Here is a 26,994-nt window from a genome sequence, read left to right on the forward strand (position 1 = left end):
CTGTGGGCACTGCAGGAGCTGTTCTTACTTATGGATATCAAATGGTGGGTGTGAAAAAAAACCACCAAAAGAGAAAAAGGCTATCGGGAAGTTTCCACCAGCCATTCATGGCCATGACCACCATGGCTGTGCTTCCTCCACTCCTCATCCTGGTCCATCCCTTGATCTCCACTCATGGGCTCTGTAGCCAGGTGTTTCCCAGCACTGCCAGTCTAAACAAGACCTTGTAGTGATGCTCAGTGCTCTCACATCGCTCCCTCCCCCTCTCTGCTGTCTGAAAGCCTGGGGCTCTTTTTTTTTGTCTTTCTTTTTTTTTTTTTCCTCCCTTGCTCTCCAGACTTGAAGTTTTCCTGCCTCACGTACCAGTTTATTGCTGGGTCAGGGGGCAGGGGTTTGCACGCTGGTTTTACAGGGTCCCTCCAGAGCTGGCTTCAAAAAGCTCCCAGTTCATAAATGGGGGGTTTGTACTAACCACTGTGTTTTGACAGGCAGAGGTGCTCTTAGAAGAGAAATAATTAATGTTTTGTAAGCTTTAAGGGTGATGTGGCTTGGAGTTGTGTCTAACAAAACCGCTCAGTGCAGAAAACAGTGATTTTTTTAAAAACCCGTATTTTTATCAGAAATCCTCCCCCTATCCCAGTGTGCACCTTGTCAGTTGTGCAACCCCAGGGGGGACTTTTCCACGGGGAAGTTCTGCAGCTCAGCTGTGCCTGGATCACCAGTGCCAGCAACACCAAAGCAATGCAGAGAGCTGGTGTTAAGGTAAATAAAACATGGGGCCACTTTGGAGTGGTGTTTCCGATCCCCAGGTTCAGGCAGGAGAGAGGCAGCAGACCAGGAGGGGAGGTAGCGTGGTGAATTCCCTCTTATCCCATGGATGTGCACCTCTTTTCATCCAGAACATGCTGAAATGGTTAAAATGCCTCTTCCCATTCACCCTCCCCCTCCCAAGAAATCCCAGCCTTCCAGGGGAGATCTGCACCAAGCTAGCTTAGCCCCTGGCTTTTTTTGGCAGTGGAGAAAGCCACCAGTTCTTGGGAACAGCACTGAATTACACAGTGGCTTACGTCAGATTTACTCCTCCTGTCCTTTGCTCTAGCTGCTCTATTAATTTTGAAATGCCTTGAGCAATTATCAGACCTGGGAAACACTATTTTTGGGGGGGCAGCACCCACAAATAACTCAATAAACCCTGCTGTTGTAAAAAGGGAGGGAACACCAGACACAGGGCTGTGCTTGCCTGGATTTTGAGTGCTTTAATGTGAATTTTTATCAGAAACCGTGTGTGTAGAGTGGTTGGGGGATCTCTCAGGGGTCTGGAGGGGGGATCACACCCTTTCCCCACCCATACACCACTTTTCAGGTCCAAAGCATTACTCCCAGGGACACAGAGGGTAAGAAGGGGCAGCCTGGGAGCAGGTTTGGGATGTGAAGGCTCCATATGGCTGGAAGGGATTAGCCTGAGGGATTAGATGAGTGGAGAGGAGGGGAAAGTTGCTGCAATCCCCCCTCCCCAAAAATCCTCATCTCTGACCCCTGGCAGATGCGCAAAGATGATTTCTGGGGACGATTAGCACTGCTCTGGGTTTGTGTGTGCCCCTGCAGCCACAGCTCAGGGTGAAGTGATGCCCACAGCCTGGGTTGGGATCCTGTGCTGGCAGGTGGTGAGGAAAACTGGGATTTTCCTCCTGCCACCGCCTCACACCCACATCTTGCACCTTCCCTTGTGCTCGATGTGTTTCCAACCTGAGCTGCTTGCTCAAGCTTTCAGCCTTGCCTGGAAAGAGTATCAGTGGTGCTCAGTCCGTGCTGGGTGGATAAACCTGCTCCCCAGGGATGGATGAGCCTGGGACACACAGCACTTGGGAAGTCGTGGGTGTTGTGACCTTGTTGGTGGCCATCCACTGCTTGGGGAGGGTCACCACTGCTGCTGTGGGATGTGGGGATGCAGGGTGTTCTGCAGCTCCAAACTGGGTAGTGAAACACTGCAGGGATCCAGGATGCACCACAGCTCCATTGCTCCACAGCAGAAGCCTGCAGGGATGCCAGGATACAAGATGTTCTGTGCCTCCTTTCCTAAGGCAGGATGTCAGTGAAAAGGTCTGCACGGAGGGCAGAATATTTTCACCATTTCTCAAACATCACCTTGGAAAACACGGGAATCACGCCAAGGCATGATGGCTTTTCTCCATCATCACTCAGTCGCAAAACCCATCTTGCTTGGGATTGGGGTTTGCCAGCAGCTTTCCTTGTGGTGCTCCAGTGTTGCTGTCCCAGCCACGGCTCGTTGAGAACTGGGTTGGCTCTTGGTGTACAACTGAAGCATCATGAAGGATTTCTAAGCCCTTACTGGCTTTTTTGGATGAATCAAGAGTGCAGAAGCATGGAGGGTTAGTCATGGCAATGCTCCCAAGCGGGTGGGTCCTGTAGGATGGGTGTTACTTGCGTGGTGGCAAGGACAAAAGCCCATAGCCATCATTGTTACTGAACACAGCAGTCCTCAAATCTGCTCTGAGTCCATCCATCCCAGTTAATTCAGGGCTCTGAAGGGCTGCCCCAGGTCTGGCCACAGTGGTGCTGGCTGCTCCCGTGTAAAGTCCAGCGCCTTCCTCCCCATCCGCCTCGCAGGGTTTATAGGATGTGCCGGACTTTGTCCCTGCGCAGCAAGTCACAGACAGCCCTTAGTTAAGTTCAGCTGCCACCTCTGCCTCAATTTAAATCATTTCCACTCCTTCCAACAGCATTTTTCGTGGAAGATGCTGCGCTACAAAGCACCGTCAAACACCAAGAGAGCCACCTTTTTTTTAAAAAAAAAGCCGATTTCCTTTTTGTTAGCCTGCTGCTTTGTTAGAGAAGGGGAAGATTTTTAATTTTTTTTTTTTTTTTTAAAGTCTCGCCGTGGTAAAACTTCACAGATCAGCAGGCAAATCCATCAGGGGCCGCTGCCAGCGGGGCTGGATGCTTGGCCGCCTCCGTAGGTACACAAAACCCTCCGGAGCGCCCGCGAAAGGTTACGGCACCGCTCAGAAAAGCGCCGCTGTAACCTTTCACAGGCGCTCCAACGGGCTTTGTGTCACTACACGAAGATGGTGGCCACGAGCATCTCGTCAGGGACGGGCAGATGGTGTTCACCTGCTCCAGACCAACTTCTTTTGCCCTTTGCCTTTGGTGTCGGGGAATAATACCGGGGCAGCTGCTCGCAGTAAAATAGGCTTAAGCAAATGGGATATTTTGGCATTCAAGTGCACGACAAGAATGGGAGAGTATTTGCATTAATTCTCTCCTCTCTTTCCCTGCGGCGGGTAGAGGATGGAGAAAATGGGGATGTTTTGCTGTGGGGTAAAGCCACAGGGTCTGGTCTTCTCCGGCTGGATTGGGGGTGGGAAGTGCTGGATGCTGTGCTGGGGTGCCAGTGCTCCATCCCACAGCATCCAGCTGCCCAGACAATGGAAAAAGATGTTTTTCTGGAGAGGTCATGGTGTTTCCCACTGCACTGCAAAGGCAGTTGCTGGGAAAGGAGGTCTCACCCTCTTCCCTGGATTCAGATGAGGGTTAGTTACCAGGCATCACTGACTCCCCAGGCAAACTCACAGCTTGTTTTGTGTTATTTTTGATTGCAAAGAGCAAGTGATGAGATCAAATGGCTGAAACACAAGGTGTGTTTCCAAATCTGAAAACAAAAAAAAAGATAAAATGGAAAAATAAATTCGTAATCTGCACCCATCTTTAATGGGGAAATCGCTGCCCGACTCCGGATGCCTTTGGGGTGTTTTGCCAATGGGATTGGCAATATCCTTGTTAGTTGTCAGTAAATCCTTTGGACAAGTTAAAACTAGTTTTCTTCAAATGCACGTGGTGCAGCGGCGTGGCATTTTTCTAAAGTCACGGGTTATTGTTATTATTTTTCCTTCCTGAATTGGATTACCAATTTAAATCTAGCTTTTCTTACAACCCCTTCCAAAATGCACTTGGCAGTTTCGATCTGGAAGAAGGCAGAGGAGCAGAGAGCAGCAGGCACTGGGAAGCAGAAGTCCAGCTGCCAACACCAGCAGCCTCCCCTGCACCTCCTCACCACATTATTACTAGTTTTTTGAGAGGGTAGGCAGTATTTTCCTTAATGTGATCTTTTCAAAGGCTGGTGACAGAGAGGACTTGATTTTAGCTGTGACGCTTAAGGGAAGGATGGAAGGTGAGCTGGTGCACATGGCACTGAGCATCCAGCCATGCAGTCCCACACAGTTACACCCCAGAAACTGCAGCGTGGAGTAAGGGACATCACTGGGAGTAAAGTCCTGTGGAACTTGAAACCATCACAACTTTGTAGTGAACTCCAGGAAGTTACCTCTCCCATCAGCTTTGCTTGCTGGGTACATTTCCCTTTTGGTTTTAAGAACGGTGATGTTTTTTAAAATCTGAAATTCATCTGTGAGCTTTCCATAAAGTCTCGTGTGGGTACATCAGGAGCACATTTAGGTGGAACGGCCGAGTGTCCAGTGCAGAAGGGAATCCAGTTTGTTGGTGCAAGGAGCTGCTGAGTGGCCCTCACAGAGCTGAGTGTCCCACACTGATAGATGAGCAGTAGATTAATAGTCTTAACCAATTGCATTATCTAATGAAAATTTTATATAATTATTTTATATAACTTTTTTGGCAGGTAGACCCTGAAATGGATGGTATTGATTGCTGGAAAAGAGCCTGGCCTGTCTGCTGCTGGAATTATTAGAGGAGAATTGATAGTAATTAATACCTGTGTATTTACAGCATTTTCCAGGGTGCTAATTGCATGGGATCCATTTAAGCTGTTTGGCAGTGGGGAGGGTTCATACATTGCTTCTCATACACTGGTTTTAAGGTGTACCTGGAGGTGGATCTTGTGCTGAGGAAGATGCTGGCAGTGGGAAAGCTGGGACCATCAGCTTCACCAAGCCAGGGATAGGGGCCACTCCATGGGGCTGCCCATGGCAAAGCATCCTTAAATACCAGGGTTGGGGTGAATCCCTAAATACCAGGGTCTGATACACCCAACCACATGGCGTGAAGCCCTGGAGTGCTGTCCTCTGCAAAGCCCTTCCTGAGTCAGGAGAAGCACTTCCAGCAAGCCCGGCTTCACTTCCCACAAGTTTCCCTTTGTAACCCTCCCTGTACACACGCGTGTGCAAAACGGAGCCTAATTGCATTTAGTCTGTTCTACACCTCCCATGCTTATTCCCCCCCAACCCCTCCTCTGCTCTCCACCCCCCCCTTTAATTCGGTCGCTGTGAAATTTTTGCAGCCCTGCCAAGTTATTTCCTTGGGATATATTTAGAGAAAGCCAGCTCAGCAGAGCGCGCTGGGTGTTTGTGGAAGGATGTTTGTAAATGTTAGCAGGAACGCTGGCGGGCTGGCGGAGCAGATGTCCGCGAGATGCTACCAAGAGCCTTATTTACAAACTTGTAAATGACTGAAGGGGTTTCCTTCCCGGGGATAAGGGGGACGCCGACTTAAGAGATTAAAATCCTATTGTTTCGTGGCCGGAGCTGCTGTCTCAGATTATCCTTTACAAGGGAGGAGAGGAAAAAAAAAAAAAAAACACCAACCAAAAAAAAACCCCCGTATTAGCTTGAAACACCATTCGAGTGTTGTGCCTTTTTTTTAATGGTTGGGGGTTTTTTAAGGCTCAAGGAAAATACAGGGCTGGGGGTTGTTTCTTTCTCCATAAAGGAGAAGGAAAAAGTTGCCGAGCGTGGCTGTTCCTGAGCAGGGTGTGTGCTGGAGCTTTGTGTGCCGGGCAGCTTGCAGGTGATGGATTTAAAATAAGCACAAAAAGCTTGTGCTGTTGTAGAAGTATAATTAAGCTGAACTTGTATGCACAGCATGGTGTCCTATGGGAGCACAGCAGTGGCTTTTGGGTGATTTGGTGATAGTGGTATGAGCCCATTTAAGCTGTTTTGGTGTTTTTTTCATGTCTTGGGAATACACAAAGCTTCAGCCCAGTGTTCTTTTACCTTCTCTTACCCAAAAATAAACCAAAACTGGTTTGTTTTGTCTTCTGGAGCATCCAGCCAAGTGGCTTGTACTGGAGGAAGCAGGATGGACTCTGGCTAGAGAGAAAATAGAAGGCTGAGCCCACCTGAGAGGCTCTGCAGGCACCACGGTTTTGAAGTGGGTGCCACAGTGGGTGCTGGCACGTGGGCTGGCAGTCACACTCTCAGAACCTGCAGCAGGCTGGTGTTCTACTTATTTTGGTGCAGGTTGACACAAGGCAGGCGCTGGCACCGACCCGTGGAGGGGACTGATGTGGGAGAGGATCTGAGGGCTCGGTCCGGAGGAAGCGGCCGGCGTGTCGTCCTCCCTGGCGTTAATCGGGTTACTGTGAGGTGTGGGAGGGTTCTATTATTAAATTTAAAACCTGGCTATATAAGATGAAGGCAGCTTTAACGAGATGAAAAGGCTTAACTGGAGTCCAATTAAATTCCGTGTTACCTGTTTACGCAGCCTGCTTAAGTCCTGACCCGCACGCTGGTTTCTTCTTTAGGCTCCAAAGCCTGTGCTCTAGGCAAAAAAATAAAATCAAAGGAGACAGATAGATACCAGATCACCAGCATGTCCTGAGCACCCCTGTGTGCTCCTGCCAGAGGCAGCTGCCCTTAAGACTTGTGCTGCACCCACCGTGGCTGCAAGGTGTGAGATGCAGCCAAAATCCTCTGGTCCACTCTTCTGGAGAGGAGAGAGGACAAAACCAGCTGGAGCTCAAAAAGGAAATACCCAGCCATCCTTAGTTTGGTTTTAGGTCTGTGCCGTGAAAATGCTTTTGCTGTCCCCATCTCACTGCTGGGTTGGTGGAGGCTGTGCCTGGCCAAGTAGCCAGTGCTGGTGGTGCTTCCCACAAGTGGAGCATCCTCTCTGCTGCCTGCCAGCACCTTGCACCACTCTTGGCGTGTTATTTTTATTAAAAATAAGTGTTTGGTGAAAGCCAGTGTGGGATGCTGGGGCAAGCTGCTCACCTTGTGCGGTGGGGACACCAGCTTGCATTTAGTGGCAGAGTTACTACCACCAGTCGGAACCTGTTTTTCTTGGATGGTTAATAGGAACCACTGCTTGTGTTGGTGAAGCATGGCAGGTTTGGGTGGGTGGTGAGCCGGGGCTTGGCCAGTGCCCTGCCACCATTGTCTCACCATGACACTGAGAGCCTTGCAGGATGGGCTGCAGTGCCTTAGCCCGCCTTCAGGCTGCTCTTCAAGGTCCACAAACGGGGATGAGGAGGAAGAATCCCTTGCCGCAGCTCCATGTGTGGACAGCACATCCCGAAAGCTCTTTGGCTTCCCAATCCCTCTCTTTGTAGGACGCTGCCTTTTATTAAAGCAGGTACTTTGGAGCTGGGAGCAGCAACGTTGTGGCAGTGAGGGGTGATTTCGAGCCACCTGCTGTGGTTTCTAAACTCAGCCCCCAAAAGCCTGGCGGTGCCTCCCGGCTGCTCTGGGGCCGAGCGTGCGGCAGGGCGGGGGGCAGGAAACGGCTCGCCGCACCCTGCTCACAGCAAACCCTCACGCCCAGCAAAGGCCTAAACCCTGCAGTAAAGAGAGTAAATAAATAAAAACCACCGGACCGCAGCTCCTCCCAGGGGCCGTGGGACAGCTGAGGTGAGTTGTGTTCCCGGCTCAGCCAGCCCTGGGAAAGCACATTTGGGTGACACCGAAGTGCTGGTGGGGATGCACTGAAGGGTGGGGAGCTGTGTGGGGCAGTGCTGCTTCCCTGCTGCTCTTCAGCACGGTTAATACAGCAGAATAACCTGGTTTCTCCTGGAGGATTATGTTAAGAAAACAAGATGGTTTTAATAGCCCTTTTACATCCTGCATAGATTGTAGCTGAAGACCCTAACCAGCTTTGTAGCACAGCCAGACAGCACATCTTTTCCTTTTTTCCCTTTTTTTCACCTCCATAACCTGATGCCAGCGGTCCTGCGCAAGTGGGCTCCTATTGATAATTCAAGTGCCCAGCTCCTGGCTGTGCTGTTTTGTCCGATTTCCATTGCCTCCTGACCTCCATCCTTCTTTATTTGCAAAGCTATACTCGCAGGCAGCGGTAATAAATCAATTAATGACTCTGATGAATCGTTTAATGGCTGACAAAATAACACTACAGTCAACAGCTTGGATCTCTACAGCAGTACCAGAAGATGCTGGTTGACTCAGGGTAGGGAGACGAAACAGAGACTGTTAGCTCAATTAGTGCAATTAGTGTGCGATTTAAAGGCTTAGACGGCATCTGCTGGCGTACCAGGCCGGTGTGTTAACTGAGAGCTTCGGTTTGGAAGCGAAACACGGGGATCCAGATTGTCATTCCACTGGCTTCCACCAAAAAAAGAGGGAAAATACCAATGTATGCGGCAGGGAATTAGAAATACATATGTGTGTTTGTGTATATAGCTATGCATGTGCGCCCCAGGAACACATATATATTGATTTCCAGCGTGGGGAAAATTTGCCATCTTATAAAAGGCAACTGAGCTCGCATGCCAGCATTGCCAGAGCTGTCCTGGCTCATTTCTGGCAGTGGTTTCCATGTGTTTTGCTGGAAGGAAATTTGGGGTGTCACGTGCCAGTGGGGACCTTCGTGTGGCTGATGTGCTTCTGGTTCAGCTCCAGCTTGGATGTGGTGGAAGTTCTGTGCCCACTTCCTGCCAGCTTCCATGGCAACTGCACATTGTCTGTATCTTCACCAGGGAGATTCGATGGGGTTTAGATATTCACCTAAGGAGAGAGCTTTGGAAGGCAAACTGCAACCAAGAATCCCTAAAAAGAGTTTCTGGGACAAAATGTTGAAAATAAACCGTGTGGGAGGAGCTGTGTGGCCAAAAACGTCCTGGAAATGGGTGCTGGAAAGCCCTTGAGTTTGGGTGCTGACCCTTAGAGTTTGGGTGTTCACCCTTAAGGTTTGGAAAAGTTGTTCCTGCTGTCTTTTTTTACCTTCTTTTTTTTTTCCATTTCTGGCTCACACAAGTGTTTTACAGAGCTGCTCCAGCCACGGCTGCGCTCTCCTCGCTTCGCCGGGGCTAAAGGTGCCTCGGTGTTTACCTTAGCAGCGGTGATGGGGAGGGAAATAAAAAAAGAAATAAAATGTCACTTCGCAGCCTTGTAAATCATTCATCAAGGGCTGACCAATTTGGCTCCCATCCTACAATATGCTCAGGGCACTTGCGGGTTTTTAATTACCAAGTTCTGCCAAGCGCCACATGTGTGAGGAACTTTAAATCCCCGTTTACGCTGCGAAGGCATAGGTGAGGTTTCAGGGTGTTTAACACGGAAAAATACTCTGTGGTTTTGTGGAAAAACGGGCATTTGCTTCAAGATTTTCTTTGGCTCCTCTGCCCTTCTCCCTCTGCTCCCTGTTGCAGAGGGGAGGGGAAGAGCAGCGTCCTTCCCCCCTAGATCCCCAAATCCTTGTTCCTCCTCACTCCCCACCACTTCGGGATCCATTTTGCTTTGGGAGATTCCCCAAGCAAAGGATTATATTGTGCTGGAAATCTCTTGAAACCATAAAATATCACCTTGGCAGCTTTATTGCAGCGCTTGCCGCCTTGGGAGAGAAGCGTTTTGCGTGATAGAGGGTTTAATAAAGGAAATTCCAAATGGGCTCGCTGCAGTTTGGGGCTCAGTCTTATATACTTTTGCATTAAGAACCGTCATCTGCTTTGCAGAGAAACTGCAATATGTTCATGGCCTTGGATTAAGATTTGGTTTTACTTTTATAGCTGACCCACTTGGGGGGATGGAGGGAGGGAGAGAAGTGGGTTCACTCCCTCTCCCATCTATTTTTGCTGCTGTCTGATGTATAAAAAGAGCCTGGAATGGGCAGGCTTATTTTTCCTGCCAGGACTTTTTTTTTTTATTAACTGTAAAAACACTCAGATCTGGCCTTTGCTGCTGATGGGGGGAAGGCTGTTTGGGATGCCTTGTTCAGGGGCACAGGGGGAGCGTGGCGTGGGCTGTGCCTGGGGATGCAAGACCCTGTAGCCTCAGGGGGAATTAGTTATTTCACGCAGGGAGGATCTTACTGGGGAATCAGCCTCCAGTGTTGTCTGTGACACTTGCAGCTCTGAGATGCTGGGGTGGGAAAACCAACCACTCATCCGGCATGGTCCTGGCCTTCATCCCACATCCTGCATGCCAGCTCCTGCTGGAGAGCTTGATGAAGGGCACGAGGGATGCCCTGGGAAGGCACAAGGCAATGATTAGTCTGGTGCTCCCCTGCCTCTGCAAGGCCTTCTGGTCAGGAATAGCATGGTTGCCGACCAAACGTGGGGATCATATCTTGGCAATCTTGAGTTCTTAGTAATAATCCTTAATTTTCCAGGCTGCCCTGACAGCCTGGCTTCCCCCTCTGCTCACATCTTGTGGTTGTTGCTGCATCGGATGCGGTCGGGAGCTGGGGCTGGCTCGGCTGCTGTCGGGACATGGGGTTTGTTGGGAAAACCCAGCCTGAGCAGGCTCACATGTACCCCATCTGTTCGTGGGATTTCCTCAGTGGAAAAATTTTCCACTATGGTTTTAGGTGGGTTACGTCCATCATAAAAATTGGTGGAGGGAGTAGTTCAGCGATGCAAATCCAATTAACACCACTGAGGTGCCTTTATAACTGCCCTGTGACTGGAATGGGGGTCACCTGGTGGTGGGCAAACTGGGGTGCACTGGGAATGCACAGGTACTGCTCCTAATCTCACAGGGATGTGTCAGCAGCCCATCATCCTTTAGAGAAAGATCTTTTTATTGTATTTTCCTTCAGAGTAGGAGCTTCCCATCATGCTGGTGTTTTCCCAGAGGAAGTGGATAAATACAAATAGGGATGCTGAGAGGAGCGAGTGGGGTGTCCAGGTACCCCATTTCTGTTCCCATCTCTCCTTTTTGGGGCTGCAGCTGTGCTGGTGGCTCGTTCTGGGGAGGGGAGGCACGAGGGGGAATGTGACTCCACAGGTTGAATGCAATGAATTTGGAAATGAAGAGTAAAGCCTTGATGTGCTGGTGAGGTCAGGGAAGCATAATTTTCGAAGGACAGGGCTAAACCAGTGAGCACGGTGGGGAGGTGGAAGGGAAGCATTTTAAAAGCTTTCAAACAGCTTCTGCCTAAAATTATACGTTGGATGAGGCTCCTTGGTGGATTAACAAGACTGAGTGCCTGGGTAAATGAATAAACAAACGCCAGAATCATCTCCAGGTTCTGTGTGACCATCTCCTCCGTGGGTGAGTCACAGAGGCCGGTGCCCCTCCAGCTGCGAGCATCCTCCTCCAGTTCCTCTACGGGGAAAGATGCTCAGGGCTCTGGAGATACCAGGCAGATTGCCTCAGTGTGATATGGCAGGAGAGGTGACACTTTTAACGTGCTTTTTGCCCTAACTCTGACCATGTTTGCCTTGGTTTTGTTCCCCGCAGAGCGCAGCTGCTGCCCCGAGTCCCGTGCTTGGAAACATTCCCCCGAATGACGGGATGCCCGGGGGCCCCATCCCGCCCGGGTTCTTCCAGGTAGGCTGCCGCTGCTCCCGGTGCTCCCTCCTCACCGCGCACGTGTTCGCTTTCGCTCTGGGTGTCAGCGCTGTCGTGCCTGTGTTTTGTTTTGGTTTGGTTTTTTTTTTTTTTTCCCCAAGAGGATGCTAGGAAAGCAGCATGCCTGCACAGCTGACCTGTCTAGGAATAACTTGTGTTCTTGCTGTCCTTCCACGTTTTGCTTTCTATTTTTTTTTTTTTTTTCTATTGTGGCCTTAAAGCAAATTCCTTGCTCGAAGAGGTTACTGTGTATTTACAACCAATGTTTTTTTTCCAAAGCTGCTTGGTTTGTGTTTGGGTTGGGATTTTATTTGTTCTCCAGTCCTAACAGACGTGTGTAATTGAAAACATTCTGGATTTTGATTCCTGAAACTTTTTCCCCCTCCTCTGGTTAACCACTTGATTTTTTCCAAATGCAATCACTGAATGCATTAACAAACCCTGGCTGCGGCTGCAGGCAGGAGTGGGCTCCAGCCCAAATCCCTGAATGCCGTGGAGGCACCTTGTAAGCAAATACCCAGCAAAGTCCCTGAAGTCCCCTCGCTCCTTCCTTATCCCACAACAAGCTCTTACAGAGGAGGGGGTAACGTGTTTAGAGTGACACTGGCAGAGAGGATATCAACAAGCACAAAGAAAAGGAGTTTTCAAATCTTGAGCCTTAGGGGTTTTCTCAGGAATCTCTTTGCCCAGAATGAGCTGCACTGGTTTGCAGCAACATAAGCTTTCAGTGCTTTAAAATTCTCCTGCTTGAGGATGAAACACTTGTTCATGTAAAAAATGGGATAAGAGTTGAAAGGAATATTTGTTTTGGCAAGCTGGGCTTTTTTTAATCTGGGCTTGTGATTTGTATATGGGAGAACTTCTCGGGCAGTAGACAGGCGAGCTCGATAAGGAGCCTGTGATTTATTGTGGCGATATCTGAGCCCGATATCGGCGATTGCGTTTGTGTGGGAAGGGGGAAGGAGGGTCCTGTCTTTTTTTTGAGAGGGAGAAAGAGAGATCCCATTTCCTGAACATGCTTCTGACAGAGGAGGAATATCTGATATTGATGGGGAACCCTAGAACAGGCGAGTCTGGTAGCAGCGCTCGGCGGCCGGGGGTGAAGCCAACGCCGGAGATGCAATCTCGCAGGTCATAGCTGCTGCCAGCAATCCCAGTGCCAAGCTGCTGCTCCCAGCAAATGTGTCTCCAAAACGTCCTGATCTCGCCCCACGGTGAAGCTGACTGTCCTTTGGGGCTTCGGCTTCACGCCGAGCTGCGAGGGCTGCAGAACTGGCGTGAATTTAGGGCAAGGCAGCAAGAGTATGGGTTGGCTTTCCCTGAGTGGGAAAGGTGAGGAAGAGGAGTCACATCTCTCCAGACTTGCTGTTCATGCTGCTGTCTCAACTCTTCCTGTTGACAGCCTCCAAGCTGTCCCCTCTCTTTCCTTTCTGCCCTCCTGTAGCACTTTTGCACTGAGGGTCTGATTCAGGAGCAGACAGCCCATTGTAGCTCCCTGCCTCCCCTGCAGCTGGCCCTGGAGCCGCTGGGGAAGGGAGTGGCTCAGAAGCAGGAGTGGATCCTGAAACCCCAGACAATGTAACAATGCCAGTACAGGTTGTGCTGCCCATCCCCAGCACTGCCAGAGGGAAGAGAGGATGGGTGCCGGTGCATATGGCACACATGTGACATCTCAAGAGCCTGCCTTTCCTGAAAGCCCTCCAACATCTGGTTTCTCCTCCCAGCCCTCGGGATGGAAAGCAGAAGAAAAATCCCACCTTTTAACACAGTCTGAACATGGCCTCCATGAAAGCCTGTCTGATTTATTGCTGGTGCTGGAGCTTATTCCAGCTTCAGGAGATGCTGGAGAGCAGCTCCTGCAGAGGTGGGCTGGAGGCTCAGTGTCGAGCCAGTCAGAGCTCAGGGATATTTTCCTATCTGTAGGAGATTAAAGTGCTTGAATCAGAAGGCAAAAACAAAAAGGTCACAGAAGATAGAAAGGACTTCTCCCCAACTCTTGGTATGGCAGCCCCAGGAGTGAGTGAGGTGGTACCACCTCAGCCAGTGCCATCCTCATGCCAGGAGAGGGCTCAGGGGTTTTCAGCATCTTGCTCTTCTGCACCAGGGACCTGCAAGGGATATCCCCAAGGGTAACAGGCATGGGCAGATTGTTCTTGAGAGGATTTAGAGAGCCTCATCATGTCCAGGCATGGTGCAGAGTCACACAGGGAGTTGAGGAATGAGTCACCAGCAAAGCTCAGGTACCAGAAACTCCTCTCTGCCACCCTGGGGGTGCATGAACCCCCCCCAGCCCTGCGTGTGAGGATATCCACCGCAGGTTGGCAAAGGGAAAAAAAATTATATGGACCATTCCTGGGACTTGGAAGCCCAAACACATGTGAGTGAGCTTGGAGGAGAAGGAATGCTCCAGGAAAGGGAGAAGCAAGGAGGACTCCAGCCAGTGCCTTGCAGTGAGATTCCCTTCCCAGTGCCAGGGCTCAGCAGCGACCTTTAGGCCAGGGGCCAAGGGAAGTGCAGCCTGCAGAATCTCCCAAAATTATGGGAAAGGAGAGGCCCATGGCACTCTTGAGTCTCTGGGGCATTTCTTGGTGCCAGCCAGCAGCACAGCATCAGCGTGCTCTGGACAAAAGGTTGGCTGGGTTGACGGCCAGCATGGGTAGATGCTTTTATTTAAATCTCTGTCTTTGTCCCGTTGAGATGAGCAAACAAACCCTCCGCTCATCCTCCTAAAGGTCATCAGAGGCGTTCCTGCTTTTGTTTTGAAAGCTGGATTGATGCCGGGGGTGCAGATCCCTCGCAAGAGGGACAGGGAGAGGGGGGGTGCCAGGGAAATACAGGAAGGAAAACAAAAAATTGAAAGCAATTAATACCACACCTTTATACCACTAAATAAACGGGGGAGAGGAGGGGAGGCCGTGTCAGCAGCCCCTCCAGCCGTGCCTGCCCTCCCCAGAGCAGAGGCCCCGTGCCGCCCCGTACCCCGCGCTGATGAAATGGAAAGTTGACCATAAATCAATGTCGGCGCTGCGTTAGCTATGCATCAGCGGCTCGGCGCCGAGATGCACCAAAACAAAGCGCCGGCTGCTCCGTGTTCCCACACTGCCCCCTAATGCAGACACACCTCGAGAGCTGGGGAGCACCGGGGGCTGCAGAGCACGGGGGGCTCCCCACACCACATCCCCTGCCCTCCCCACCTCTTCTCCCCGCCTCCTGGAGACCTCCCTCTTTGGGTGAGGTCGCCCGTGGGGTGAGGATGGTGAAGCCAGGGACAATAGGAAGGGGTCCATGTTGTCCTGCTCCCTCCTTGGATGCCACCATTTTCCCCCTGCTGTCCTGATGTCTCAGTGGGATTTCCCACTGCTCGGCGGGTGCCACCAGCTCTGGTCAGCCAGTTCCAGTGAGGCAGCAGGAGAGCTGTAAGACCAGGTTGCTCTTCCCAAAATCCTGGGGTAGAACTTGATACCAGCCTGCACTGGGCAGGGTTTGAAGGAAGGTAGCCTAGAAGCTGGAGGAGAGGAAAAGCAAGCATCAGAGAAAGTTTTTTTTCTGGAAGTTTAGTAGGATGCCCGAGGCTTTTGTACCGAGCGTCTGGAGCATATGGTGGGATTTGCAGTCAACTTTCTCTCGGGTGCTCCAGCCAGATGGAGGTGACTGTTCTTGGCTCCGGCTGACACGGGTTTGTTTCCTGAAGAGCTTGTGTTAAACATATTCCTTAAAACCAGGCTTCTGCAGTTGGGAGCCCCAGCTGCAGGCGAGGCAGAGCTCCTGCCCACGACTGCCTTTCGCTGTCTGCGGGGGAACTTGGCCCGCCTCGCCTCGCCTTGCTGCCTTGCCTTGCCTTGTCTAACCTTGCCTTGCTTTGCCTTGCCTTGCTGTGCCTTGCCTTGCCTTGTCTAACCTCTCCTGGCCTCGCTTTGCCCTGTCTCGGGAAGGTCCTCACCCAGCACCACATGCTGGAAGTCAACCGGGGTCTTTCTCTTTGAAGGCAACTGGAGCATCTCTTCTAAAGGCTCCTTCAGAGATGCCTCTTTTTTTTTTGCCTTGACAACTTGCAAAACATCTCTCTCCTTCAGTAGAAATGAATCTCCTCTCCAATAAACACAGGCATGGCTTTAATAAATATCTATCTCATTTATTTTAGCATTTTCTAACGTCAAAACTGGCAGGCAGGGGCAGGGATTTTAAACACAAGATGCCTCCCTATTGCTAACTTGAAACCATTGATGTCTCGTGGCAGTGATGCTTTGCCTTCTCGTACCATCCTGCCTTGTTCTGCCACCCCCAGAGGTGCTTGCAAATGTTTTTAAATAGCAAAACTCCCCCATTAGCTGAAAGTATGTAGCCCATAAAACATGATCCATTTGTGGTGAATTACACTGGGAACATAAATTGACACACACGGAGCTATGATCGCTCGTGCCATTTTCCATCTTTAATATTTTACAAGAAGTTTGAGGAGTTGAGCTCATGAAAGACAGAGTGGAAATAACCTGATCTCCTGGAAACTCCCTGTAGGAAGCAGCTGTGGTAGCAAACTTTGGCTGTCCGGCGGGCCAGGTTGGGCTTTTAAAGTCCCTGGAGTGTAGAGAGGAGAAAAAAATTAAGCAGAATGGAGGTTGGGCCACCGATGGCTGTTGGAAACAGTTTCCTCTAACACCGTTTTAGCTGTTGGGGTTGTTTTTTGAGGCAGCTACAGGAAGATGAAGAATAACCCCACACAAAGAGTGTCCAGTTTGGAGGGAAAGAAGAAAAACATGACAGATGATTGGGTTCCTCTGGCCAGGAAGAGTGTGGGTCAGGAGATCAGAGTGAAGCAAATGCAGAGCAGGTCCTGCTCGCCCAGCATGGTGTGTCAGAAGGGGCTGTGCCACAGGGATGTGACTCCAGGGCTGGATGGAGTGATGTGGAGGAAGCAGGACTGCATGTGTTCAGCCTCCTCCTTTAACAGGAGTAGTTAATAACTGCTAAACACACGGGGTTTTTAAGAAAAAGGGGATGTTCTGTTGGTTGGAGCCCACATGTTGTCTCTGCAAAACACTTGTCTGGAGTGCCGTGATCCATGGGGATCATCTGCTGCTCCCTCTGCAGCGAGGCAATCCCGTGTGAAAAGGCAACCATTCCAGCAGGCATTCCCAGCCCAACACGGGTCCCAGCCCCGAACCATCTGCAGGTATTTATGGAGCTAACACAATCCAGAGGGGCTGTGTTTCTGACAGAGCAGGGCAGCCGTGCCGAGGGGGCCGCAGCCGTGGCAGCTTGAAGCGAGCATTTGGGATGGTGCCGCACAGAAAAAGCAAGAGAAGAAGGAAAAATAAAAAAGCTGCTTTCAGCTCCTCCCTGCCTGCCAAAACGTTTGCACAAGCTGGGGCATCACCTTATCCAGAAGTGTCCTCTGGGAATGGTAGCACATGGGATATTGGAAGGGCAAGGATGCTGCAGTGCCGAGCCTGGAGCATTCCGGGAGCAACCTTAGTGTTGGGGCAGGAGCACTCCAGAGGATACACTCAGCAGCACAAGCAGGGGATGCTCTCTGGGTCCAGCTGCCACGGGGGATTTTTCTCTGGTGGAAATGCTGCTGTGTCTCAAACATGCTTTTTCTCCAGTAATCAAACAGTGTTTGCTCTCCAGCTTGAAATGCAGACCCTAGGCACCACTTCAAGGGTTCCTTCAGGTGGCCATGTCCCCTTTGTACTTGATACCTGTTCACCCCTCACCTGCTGTGGGATACGAGGGGAAGGACACCAGTACCTGGACAGGAATGACCCCCTCCTGCAGCACAAGGCAGGCATCGTGGGGGGCACTGGCTCTTGCATTGATAGGGCTTGAGGTTTGGCCTCTGCCAGCCCTGGTTTTTACCTTCCACTTGATTTCATCGCTCATTCACCTCTTCTGATCTTCCCTACCCCAAATCCTGCAGCTGAGATATGTAGGAAGGGCTTTGGGGGTGGCCAGACCTTACTGGGGGATGGTGGGAGGTGTCTGCTGCCCCTGCTGCGCTTTGCATTCACAGATAGAGTTAGCAGCTCAGAAGCAAAAATAAGTCAACTTCCATGCCTGGAGAGGACTTCTGCTAAAGGAGGTTGATGCTGCAGTTGGAGCTCAGAGGTTTGTCTTCTCTGCTCTGGTGGGACGTGGATGGAGAAGGCAGCGGGGAGGGTTGTCCTGAGGTGCTGTGACCTCGTCCAGATGAGGCTGGCTAGGAGCTAAGGGCAGGGGCTGGTCCCTTTTGGCTCCTGGAGAATAAATGGTGGTGTAAGTGGTGGGATTTCAGCGGCTCGAGCAGAGGGGCTGGCAGGAGGCTGTTAGTTTAAATCAGCTTGGCTCCATCTCGCCGCCGAACCATTCAAATAAAAAAAAAAATTTAAAAAGAAAAAAAAAAAAAAAAAAAGAAGAAAAAACCCACCCTCTTACTTTATTTACATTGCACTCAAGTTTCCGCTGTACAAAAGATTTGCAGGTGCAAATATGTCCTGCCTTCATTAACTTCCCCTCCCTTTTTAATTTATGTGATTTCAATTTTCCTTCCCTGTACTGTTAATTAGGGGACCCTCTAATCAGTACCATTATCACAGTGGTATTCATGTTTAGGAAAGCTGCTAAACAAACGCTTGCAAAATTGCTAAATGGCTAATTAATGTCTGTTAATTAAGAAAATTGCTCATGGTAACAAACCATGCCATTGCTGGCAGCAGCTAGAAGGCGAACACTTGTTGAAATTAGTAACGAGGCAGGTAGAGAACATCTGCTCCGGCGCCGGTCCTGGAGCCTGCCGTCGCTTCCCATCACCTACTGACAGAGCTCCTGTGCTTTTTCTCTACCAATTACACCTCCTTTGACTCAAAAAATACTTTTATTTTTTTTTTATTTATTATTTTTTTTTTTTTTTTTTTTTCCTCCCCCTCACGTTAACACGCCACTGGTATATTTCTTGCACCGAGCTCGCGGGTTTTTCCAAGCAAATTTTCATTTCTTGCTTTTAAGGGAAGTTTAAAAAGGAAAAAAAAAATTAAACTTGGGCGTTCAAGCCCAAAATGTCAGCGATTGCTGCATTGCAGCCTTAAACCTGCACCAACTAATCTCTCCTTTTTTCCCCTAGACATCCTTTCTTTGCTCGCAAGCCATTTTACTCGCATCCTTAGGGAATCCACCTCGAGGAAGGATGTTGCATCCCTTCAGTGTGGCGGTGCAGCCCTGGTTGTGCCTGCCCAAGCGTGAGCTGGGACGTGCTCCTCGTCCTCCACACTTGCTCCAGCACCTCCAGTGAACCACGGTCAAAACACAAACCCGGAGGTGTTTCCAGCCTTTGGGATGAGAGAGGAAAAAAAAGAGATTTTTATTTTTTTAGATTTTTGGTTTTTTTACTTTTTTTTTTTTTTTCTTTTTTTGGTTTGGGGGTGGTTTTTCTATTTCCCCCAACCTCTCTGGTCCTCTCCTGCATTTTTTATTTTTTCCTCGTTGCACGCCCCTGCAAAGTGTTTCCCTGTGTGTATATCATTGCAGACTTGGTTGAACCACTGGACTGTTTACTCTCAATGTGGCCACTGTATTTTGACAGATGTTCTGATTTTGAATATATAAATATTTTTTGGCATATATCATTACTCATTGTTCAGCTACAAATGAAACTCAATTTAAAAAAAAAAAGAAAAAAAAAATTATTTGATTTAAAACCGGGAGAACTGACTCCCTGACTGAACTGGTCCACCCGTGAATCCTTTTTTTAGCTCTTTCTGCGCTTTCATGTGCTAATCTATAACCTCCTTCTACTGTCTGACCTCACAGGGACCGCCTGGGTCACAGCCCTCGCCACACGCACAGCCTCCACCCCACAATCCTAACAGCATGATGGGACCCCACAGTCAGGTAAAGACACTAGTGATGGGTAGGGCTGTGAACCGGGACGTGCGCTCAATTTACTTCTTTTTCCCCCTTCTGTAAGCATGCTGGGCAGCGGGTACCCGCTCCCCGGGGAGCATCCCCCCGGGCACCCCAGCTCCAAAGCAAAATGTTGGTTTTTCTCCTTTTTTTTTTTTTTCTTTTTTTTTTTCCCTTTCTCTCTTTTTTTTTTTTTTTTTTTTTTTTCTTTTTTTTTTTTTCCCTGTGTTTTTTGGATACGCAGTTGGCAATGGACTGAGAAGTCAGTCGTGGGTATCAGAGTGTTTTACCTTCCCAAGGTAGCCTGAGAAATTTAACTTGATGTGGGTTTTTAAGCTTCTGTTAGTAGCAGCAGTGGTAAAAAGAAGTAACGTTAAGCCTTTCTTCCTTTTTTTTTTCAGTACTTAGCACTGGGTTTTTTTGTGTGTGCGTGTCTGTATGTGCTTATATGCCACTTTTTTTTTTAATATATCTCTATATATTTAAGCTTGAACATTATCTAACACTCAGGGTTTCCCATGCACTAATTTTAACAGCCTCACCTAGTATTGCCGATGCCAAACACGCTCTCAAACGATAAACCTACAGAGAAAATGTCTAAAAAACGGACTCCAGACACCTTTCTCTTTTTTTTTTTTTTTCCCCTTTTGAAACATAACTTTTTTAAAAAGGATGTCTCCAGAAAAAAAAAAAAAAAAAAAAAAAAAAAAAAACACACAAAAATACCAAAAGCAGTTTGTACAGGCTAACCAGCGTGCGTGGGGAGCGTGCTGCCTCCCCACGGCTCAGCCCTGACCCCCTTTTGTGTCCCCGCAGCCGTTCATGTCGCCGCGCTACGCCGGAGGTCCCCGGCCCCCCATCAGGATGGGCAACCAGGTACTGTGCTCCCGGGATTCTGGATTTCCTAGGGATGGCTGGGAAAGGGGAAGAGGGCCAGTGCTGCTGCAGATCCTCCTTGGGTTTGGGTGGCGAGCATCCCCTCCTTGCTCACCCTATTTGTCCCTAGTGCCGGAGCATCAGGTGTCGCTTAACCATGATAGTTTAATTTTATTTTTGAGGTTTGGGCCTCTCCAAGGGGGGGAAAGAGCAGTGGGGAATGTTGTGCTTTCCAGCCACGGTGTTCCCAGCAAGGCTGTGCTGTGCTGCATGCTCGCTGCTGGGCTGGATTTTCCCCGCAATCGCAGAAAATTAAAGTGATGGAGATAATCCTGCTGCTGGGTTGACCGAGCGTTTAGATCAGCGGCGGGGTCAAGCGGGGCAGGTCACTGCTGAATTTTTTGGGTTGGGTTTATCCTCTTATCCCAGCTTATACAAGGGCAGTTTGCTTCTGGCTTCCACCCCACGCCCCTCCTGGACGCATGCGTGGCCTTTGGTTAAGGAATTCATCTCCTTGCCATGCAGATCCATAGGGTAATGACCAAGCCAGAGGTTGTTTGTCACTAAAGGGAAATTAAAGGAAACCTGTAATTCCTTTGAGCAGCAAAAAATGCCTGTTCAAAAATAATCTTTGGGGAGCTTGTTTTTTTGGCTATCAGCATTATTTTTCTGTAGGTCTAATTAGCAGAAAGAGTAGGATAGTCAGGAAGTAGGATGTACCAGCTTGCTCTGGGTTTGTGCTTGCTGGTTTTGAGACTTGAATCTTTGGAACTTGCTAACTGATGCTGAGACAGCTGAGATGTAGCTGAGAAAAACCCAGAAGGGGCTAATGGAGGACCCCCATGCCTGGATGGCTGAGAGAGCCTTCCACCCAGGGCACTGATGGATGATCTAATGAGGTATTAATTCACTGCACCTCCTCATGGGTCAGTTTTAACAGGACCCCATCCTGCAGTGATTCTTGGCTCCTTACAAGCTCTACTGGAGGTGAACACAGTGAGCTGGAGAGGCAGGGGGGACTGGTTTGAGGAGGCTGTTCCCACAGCAGGATCAAGCAGTCAGGAGTGGGTAAAGTTAATTAGAAGGATTTTGGTTTTTTCCCCCAAACACCACATATAAAACACATGTTCGTACCTAGGCAGAGCTCAGCGAGGTTGTGGTCACATCCTGAGGGACAAGAGGAATAAATAGGCAGGCAGGAAGGTCAGCCTGCAGAAGTGTAAATATCCACCTCTGCAACTCTCCTGGTTTATCTTCCTCCTGCTGCCAGCTTCCAGCCTGAAAAGAACCTGGGCCTGGGCTGATTCTGCCTTGGCACAGCAAGGTGCAGCCAGGGCCTGTGCTGTGCTCCAGCACTGGGATCCTCCGTGTCGATCCAAGTAAAAGGCAGAGCCGTAGCAAAGCTGTTTACAGTTTGCTTCCCTCAGGCAGACAATATCTGCATTTTTCTTCCCCTTTATCTGTTTGGAGTAGCCTTTGAAGCTTAAATAGCAGCATTGCCCAGAGTGGAATGTGAGTTTGGGGAGGGGGAGCATCCGCCTTCCTCTCAGCCTGGGCGGGGATGGGTCCCAGCCTGGCTCTGCTGCTCATGGAGCATCTCCCCTCCACAGCCAGTGACTCACTGCCTGGTTTGGCCCTGGTGCTGTGTGTCACCATGGTGCCATGCAGCTCTGCACCTTCCCCTGCTGGATTTGACACCACTGCCCCACTCAGCCCGAGTTTTCCCTTGCTTTCCTAAAATACAACAGCATTTGGCCTGGGGGGAGGGGGAAACGCCTTGTTTGGGGTTTAGGAGGGATTTGCAGAGGGATGAGGGAGGCAAACACCTGGAGGCTGTAGCAGTGAGATGCAGTGGGATGTGGGATGCAGCAGGATGCAGAGGGATGCAGGATTTATTTTTTTTTTTTGATCTTGCTCCCTTGCTTTCACAGCCCCCGGGTGCTGTTCCCGGTACACAGCCATTGCTGCCCAATTCGATGGATCCCACGCGACAGCAAGGTAAACCCAGCAGAGGAGGGCCGAGCACTGATGTTCCTAATTAGCTGTTAATTCGGGATCCAGAGTGGCTTCGGTGCTGTGTAACACCTCTGCTTTCCTCCCAACAGGGCACCCTAACATGGGCGGCCCCATGCAAAGGATGAATCCTCCGCGAGGGATGGGCCCCATGGGTCCCGGTCCACAGGTAAGCCCGGTGCCAAAGCACATCCTACAAACCATGGGAACAGCCTCCTGGGGCTCAGAGGGCTGGGAGTTCCCCCCCACACACACACACACCCTGTCCCCCCATTAGTGTTAATGCATTTTACATTAGTCTTGCATCTGGAAATCCCTCCTTTTAACAGGAGTGAGGTCTTCAGAGCTCATTAAGGGTATTGCAGCCTCCCTCCTGCCCTTCTGTCAGAGGGGATGGCACTTAGCTCCGCGCCGGAGCAGCCTTTGAGTGCATTATACTGCCTGCCTGGGAAGCTGTTACGACCCTAACTGCAGGAAAGGGAAAGGAGGCTTGCATTTGAAATTAATAAATAAAAAGAAATGGCAACGATCCCTTTAGCAAAGGGAATAAGGCTTTCCCCTGCGAGGTTCCCCTCCACCTGCCCCTCCTGCTGCCTTGCTTGAGCTCTCTATTTCAGGAAAGGGGAGTAAACTCTTGAAATTAAGCAGATCTGGGTTAATATATGCTGTCGTTCCGTTGATTCACTTTATGGAGTGGCTTGTTGTTGACTCACTCCTGTTTGTTCCTTCTATGAGACTTCAAAACCAGATTACCATATTTTGGTTGGAGGTTTATCCTCTCTGCATCGTCGCCTACGTGGAGTTTGTAGCGCGAGGATCAGAGTCTGTCAGGAGACAAGCGGGTGCGCTGGAGTTTTGTTTTGTTTTTCCCCCGGAGACTGTTGAGATAAGTGAATGTTGTGTAAAGAGGGAAATGTGTCACGTCTTTAGCACCAACCTGAGGATGCTCCTCAGAGGTGCTCGGCCATGTCCACAGGCACACGGGTCCATCCTAGGGCTGGGGACAAAAAAAGAACCCGCGCAAAGCATCGTTTCACAGGCAAGCCTTCCCATAGCGCTGCTGCCGTGCTGAAAATCCTCCTTTCCTGGAGGATTACACCCAAAAAGAAAAAAACCCAAAGGCATTTGCAAGCGTGGCCTGCGCCAAGGCGAGCGGCGGCGGCTTGCCCGGGGGAGGCTGCTTCCCACTTCCAGAGCTCGCCGCGAAACTTGGAAGCGGCGAGCGCGCACTGAGCGCCGCGTGGGATGGCGGCGGCTCTGGGAGCCGGCAGGAGTTGTGAAATGTTCAGAGCTTTATTTTTGACTCCGCCGTTCCCTGTGTATGTACATTGGGGAGAAGGGAGGGGGTTTTTTGTTGTTTTTTTTTTTTTTAAGAGGCAGCCTTTCCCTGGAGAAGCGCTGGGCTTCCCAATCTGGCACCCGCAGGCGCTGCCTCCCTGCAGCCATCCAGGAATTGGCGCCTGCGCAGGCAGCCACCAAAAATACCGACCCAGACCCAGCAGCCCCTCACACCTTGTGTGCCCAGGGCTTGTTTTCCTTTAAGCTTTGCGCTGGGACCTTCCTAAATACTTCTCAAACGATTCCAGAGGGCTGCAGAACATCCAGCCAGGACATCCCGGCGTCCTGACAGCAGCTCCTTATTACACAGCAGTGATGAATCATCCCTTTCAGCTGATTGCCGCTGCCTTTTTCCCTTTAAGAGTCCCATTTGTAGCTCTGCAGAAGCCAGGACAAGCTTTGCTAGTGCCAATATGAAGAGGGTTTGTAGCTCTCTGGGTTTTGGTGGTGCCTTGCCCAGGTCTCTCAGCACAGCTGCGTTGCCTCCTCACCCTCCTTGAGCATCTTTCAGCTGGCTTCATTTTGCAGCCTTTCAGCTCCAATCAAAAACGCTGTGCCCTTTTTTTTTTTTTTTTTTTTTTTTTAAAAAAAAAAAAGCAAGGGGCTTGATGCTGCTATTCAGTATAAATGGCTGAAATTTTGATGAATTAAGGACTTGCTGGTAATTTGTTTGGGGAAAACCCTTCCCTGCCTCTTTAAAACAAACTTTGGTTTTGTTCTCAGCAGTGCACCAGGCACTGTCGCATCCATAAATCCAGGTAAAAATTAACAGCGCTAAAGTATTGTACTTTAAATCCAGTTTGGAGCCCTCCAAGGGGCCGTGGTGTAGGAAGCAGGCAGACATCCCTCCTCCTGCTGTAGCAGGTTTTTTCTTTAAATGGCAGAAATACAGTCCAAAAAAGATGCCTTACAGAAGAGAGGAAAGTGGGAGGGGAAGAGCAGCGAGGCGACCTAAATCTGGCTGCACGTCGCCTGGAGGGCACACGGAGCAGAGCGCAGACCAAATGGAGCGCGGCATTCGGGGGATTCCTCTTCCTCCACTGCCTTGGGCTCGCCTTTGTACTAGAGCCGGTTTTAGGAGATGAGGGATGCAGATCTGAGGCTCCCAGTCCCAGCTGGAGGCTAAGCCAGGGAGGAATAAGGCAGGAGAGGAGGCCCAGGGGGCTGCTTGCCCTTGCCCACTCCCCGCGGCTGCAGATCCGCTCCGGGGGATGGAGCAGAGAGCTCGGGAGCAACAGAAAAACAAGCCTGGCTTGGTATTCCCTACTCCAGCAGTCATCCAGGGAGCAAGGAGTGCTCCATCTCAGGGGGAGCTCGTGCAGCCTTTCCTCATCCTTACACTGCAGCAGGAACATTCCAAGTGGTGCTTTTTCTCCTCCTCCTCTTGCCCCGGTTTTCTCCTGCACAAAGGGAAAAATCCAAAAGGTTGTAGCTGGTGCTGGGGGCTGTGAACAAAATTGTCTCATGGAGCTGGGAGGGGGATGTTTTCCCTCCACAGAGAGTAGGGAGGGGGAGCTTTGGGGCTCAGCCTGGCTCCCATCCATATTCAGCTGCCTGGTTGTTTTTTTTATAAACACAATTGCCTCTTATGTTCATAGTCATTAAATTTTTTTTTAAAGCTCATTTTTGCACACAGACCCGCTTGGTTTTTTTTTGTTTGTTTGTTTATTGGCCTTTTTTTTCCCCCTTTCTCTTGTCTCTCTGGTGTCCCTTCCCGTTACGGTAGACTGACCCTTGGTTATCGTTGCAGAACTACGGCAGCGGCATGAGACCTCCACCCAACTCCCTAGGTCCTGGCATGCCTGGAATTAACATGTAAGGCAGTCCCCGCACTGGGAGGTTTCACCACTGACTCAGGGCTGTCTGCAGAAAAACAGAACATTTATTTTTTCCCCTGTTTAATTCTGTCCCCAGGGGGCCGGGCGCCGGTAGACCGTGGCCGAACCCCAGCAGTGCTAACTCAGTGAGTATCTTGGAGCCATGAGCAGGGTTGGTTGGGAAATATCCTGCAAATGGGATCATTTCCCATTAGCTGAGCCCTGCTAATGAGAGGGAGTTCCCCAGCCCATGGCTGAACCTGTCTCTCTTGTCCCTACAGATCCCATACTCTTCTTCATCGCCTGGTACATACGTGGTGAGTCCTCCTGCCCCAGCTGTCTGTCCTTTTGTCAGGAGTTCACTTGGTTTGGGGGTGGATCAGTGCCATGGGAGGTGTCTGGGCTGGGTTGGGGGGTTGAAAGTTGGGAGAGGTGTTTGAAACCATGGGAAGGTTGGGCAGTGCTCACGTTTGCACATCTGACACCGATTTTGTTCCCGCAGGGTCCGCCCGGCGGCGGTGGCCCACCAGGGACACCCATCATGCCCAGTCCTGCAGGTATGAGCCCCTTGAGACCCCTCTCTGTCCAGGGCCATCCCTGCCCTATTGGTAATGACCATTTCTTGTGGTTTTTGGCGTTCTGGGAAGTCAGTGGCGTGGACTTCTTGACTTTCTGGTTTGCATTTGGGGTTGTTCCTACATCCCCCTGTGGATTTGGCTGCTGTGGGGCTCAGGAAGGCGAGGAATTACCTCCCCACCCTTCCCAGCCAGGAGTTGAATTATTCTTCACAGTTGAATTTCTGTGATTAAAAACTTTGTGGATCTTCATTAAATACAAATTAGCCAGAAAATGGTGGTAGTTAGAGGGAATTTTGGGTGATAAAATACAAAAGAATGAGTTCAAGTGGCATGAGTTTGTTTTAATTAAGAAATGAATTAATCACCCGACTTACTGGGCTTCACTGTTCCACAGATTCAACAAATTCAAGTGACAACATCTACACAATGATTAATCCAGTACCGCCCGCAGGCAGTCGATCGAATGTAAGTCTGCTTTCTAATAATTTACATATCAGATACCATAACAAATCATAATTAACTTCATCAGTTGAGAGTAAAGCAGTTTAATTGATTTCAGCCATTTGTTACAAAACAGAAATAAAACAAACCATCAAAAAGAGATTAACTCTTGGGCGACTTTGTTAATTTTTTATGCTTATTAAGAGAGCAGTAGTCCTGCTGCTCCGGCCGAGGTGCTGGGTTTTGTGGGATATGGGCGACCTTAAATGCTGTGGAATGCTGGTTGGAATGCTGTGCTGCAGCCCTGGGTCTGCCATCCAGCCAGATTTTATAGATGAACCCACAGGACCATAAGCCCCGCAGCCTCAGGGGGTGATACAGCCCCAGGTTGTGCCAGGGAATGTTTAGATTGGATATTCAGAACATTTTTTTCATGGAAGGGGTTGCCAAGCATTGGAATGTGCTGCCCAGGGCAGTGTTGGAGTCACCATCCCTGGAAGTGTCCAAGAAATGTGTGGATCTGGCTCTTCAGGGTATGGT

General features: G+C 50.0%; 1 protein-coding gene across 4 annotated transcripts in view; it reads left to right on the forward strand.

Moving 5' to 3' along the window:
* The window catches only part of SSBP3 (single stranded DNA binding protein 3), a 54,460-nt gene that overhangs the window by 25,621 nt on the left and 1,845 nt on the right, over positions 1-26,994 (forward strand). For 2 of the 4 annotated variants that reach the window (XM_066325450.1, XM_066325448.1), the window contains 9 exons: positions 11,406-11,495; positions 20,208-20,267; positions 22,199-22,265; positions 22,373-22,449; positions 25,369-25,433; positions 25,533-25,581; positions 25,717-25,752; positions 25,938-25,992; positions 26,408-26,478. In XM_066325450.1, coding sequence (XP_066181547.1) covers positions 11,406-11,495; positions 20,208-20,267; positions 22,199-22,265; positions 22,373-22,449; positions 25,369-25,433; positions 25,533-25,581; positions 25,717-25,752; positions 25,938-25,992; positions 26,408-26,478 — 570 coding nt within the window. Of the gene's footprint in view, positions 1-11,405; positions 11,496-19,298; positions 19,380-20,207; positions 20,268-22,198; positions 22,266-22,372; positions 22,450-25,368; positions 25,434-25,532; positions 25,582-25,716; positions 25,753-25,937; positions 25,993-26,407; positions 26,479-26,994 lie in introns of all 4 variants that reach the window. The other 2 variants (XM_066325449.1, XM_066325451.1) reach the window with 2 other exon arrangements.

This window comes from Sylvia atricapilla, chromosome 9 (genome assembly GCF_009819655.1).
Source record: "Sylvia atricapilla isolate bSylAtr1 chromosome 9, bSylAtr1.pri, whole genome shotgun sequence".
Classification (NCBI taxonomy): Eukaryota; Metazoa; Chordata; class Aves; order Passeriformes; family Sylviidae; genus Sylvia; species Sylvia atricapilla.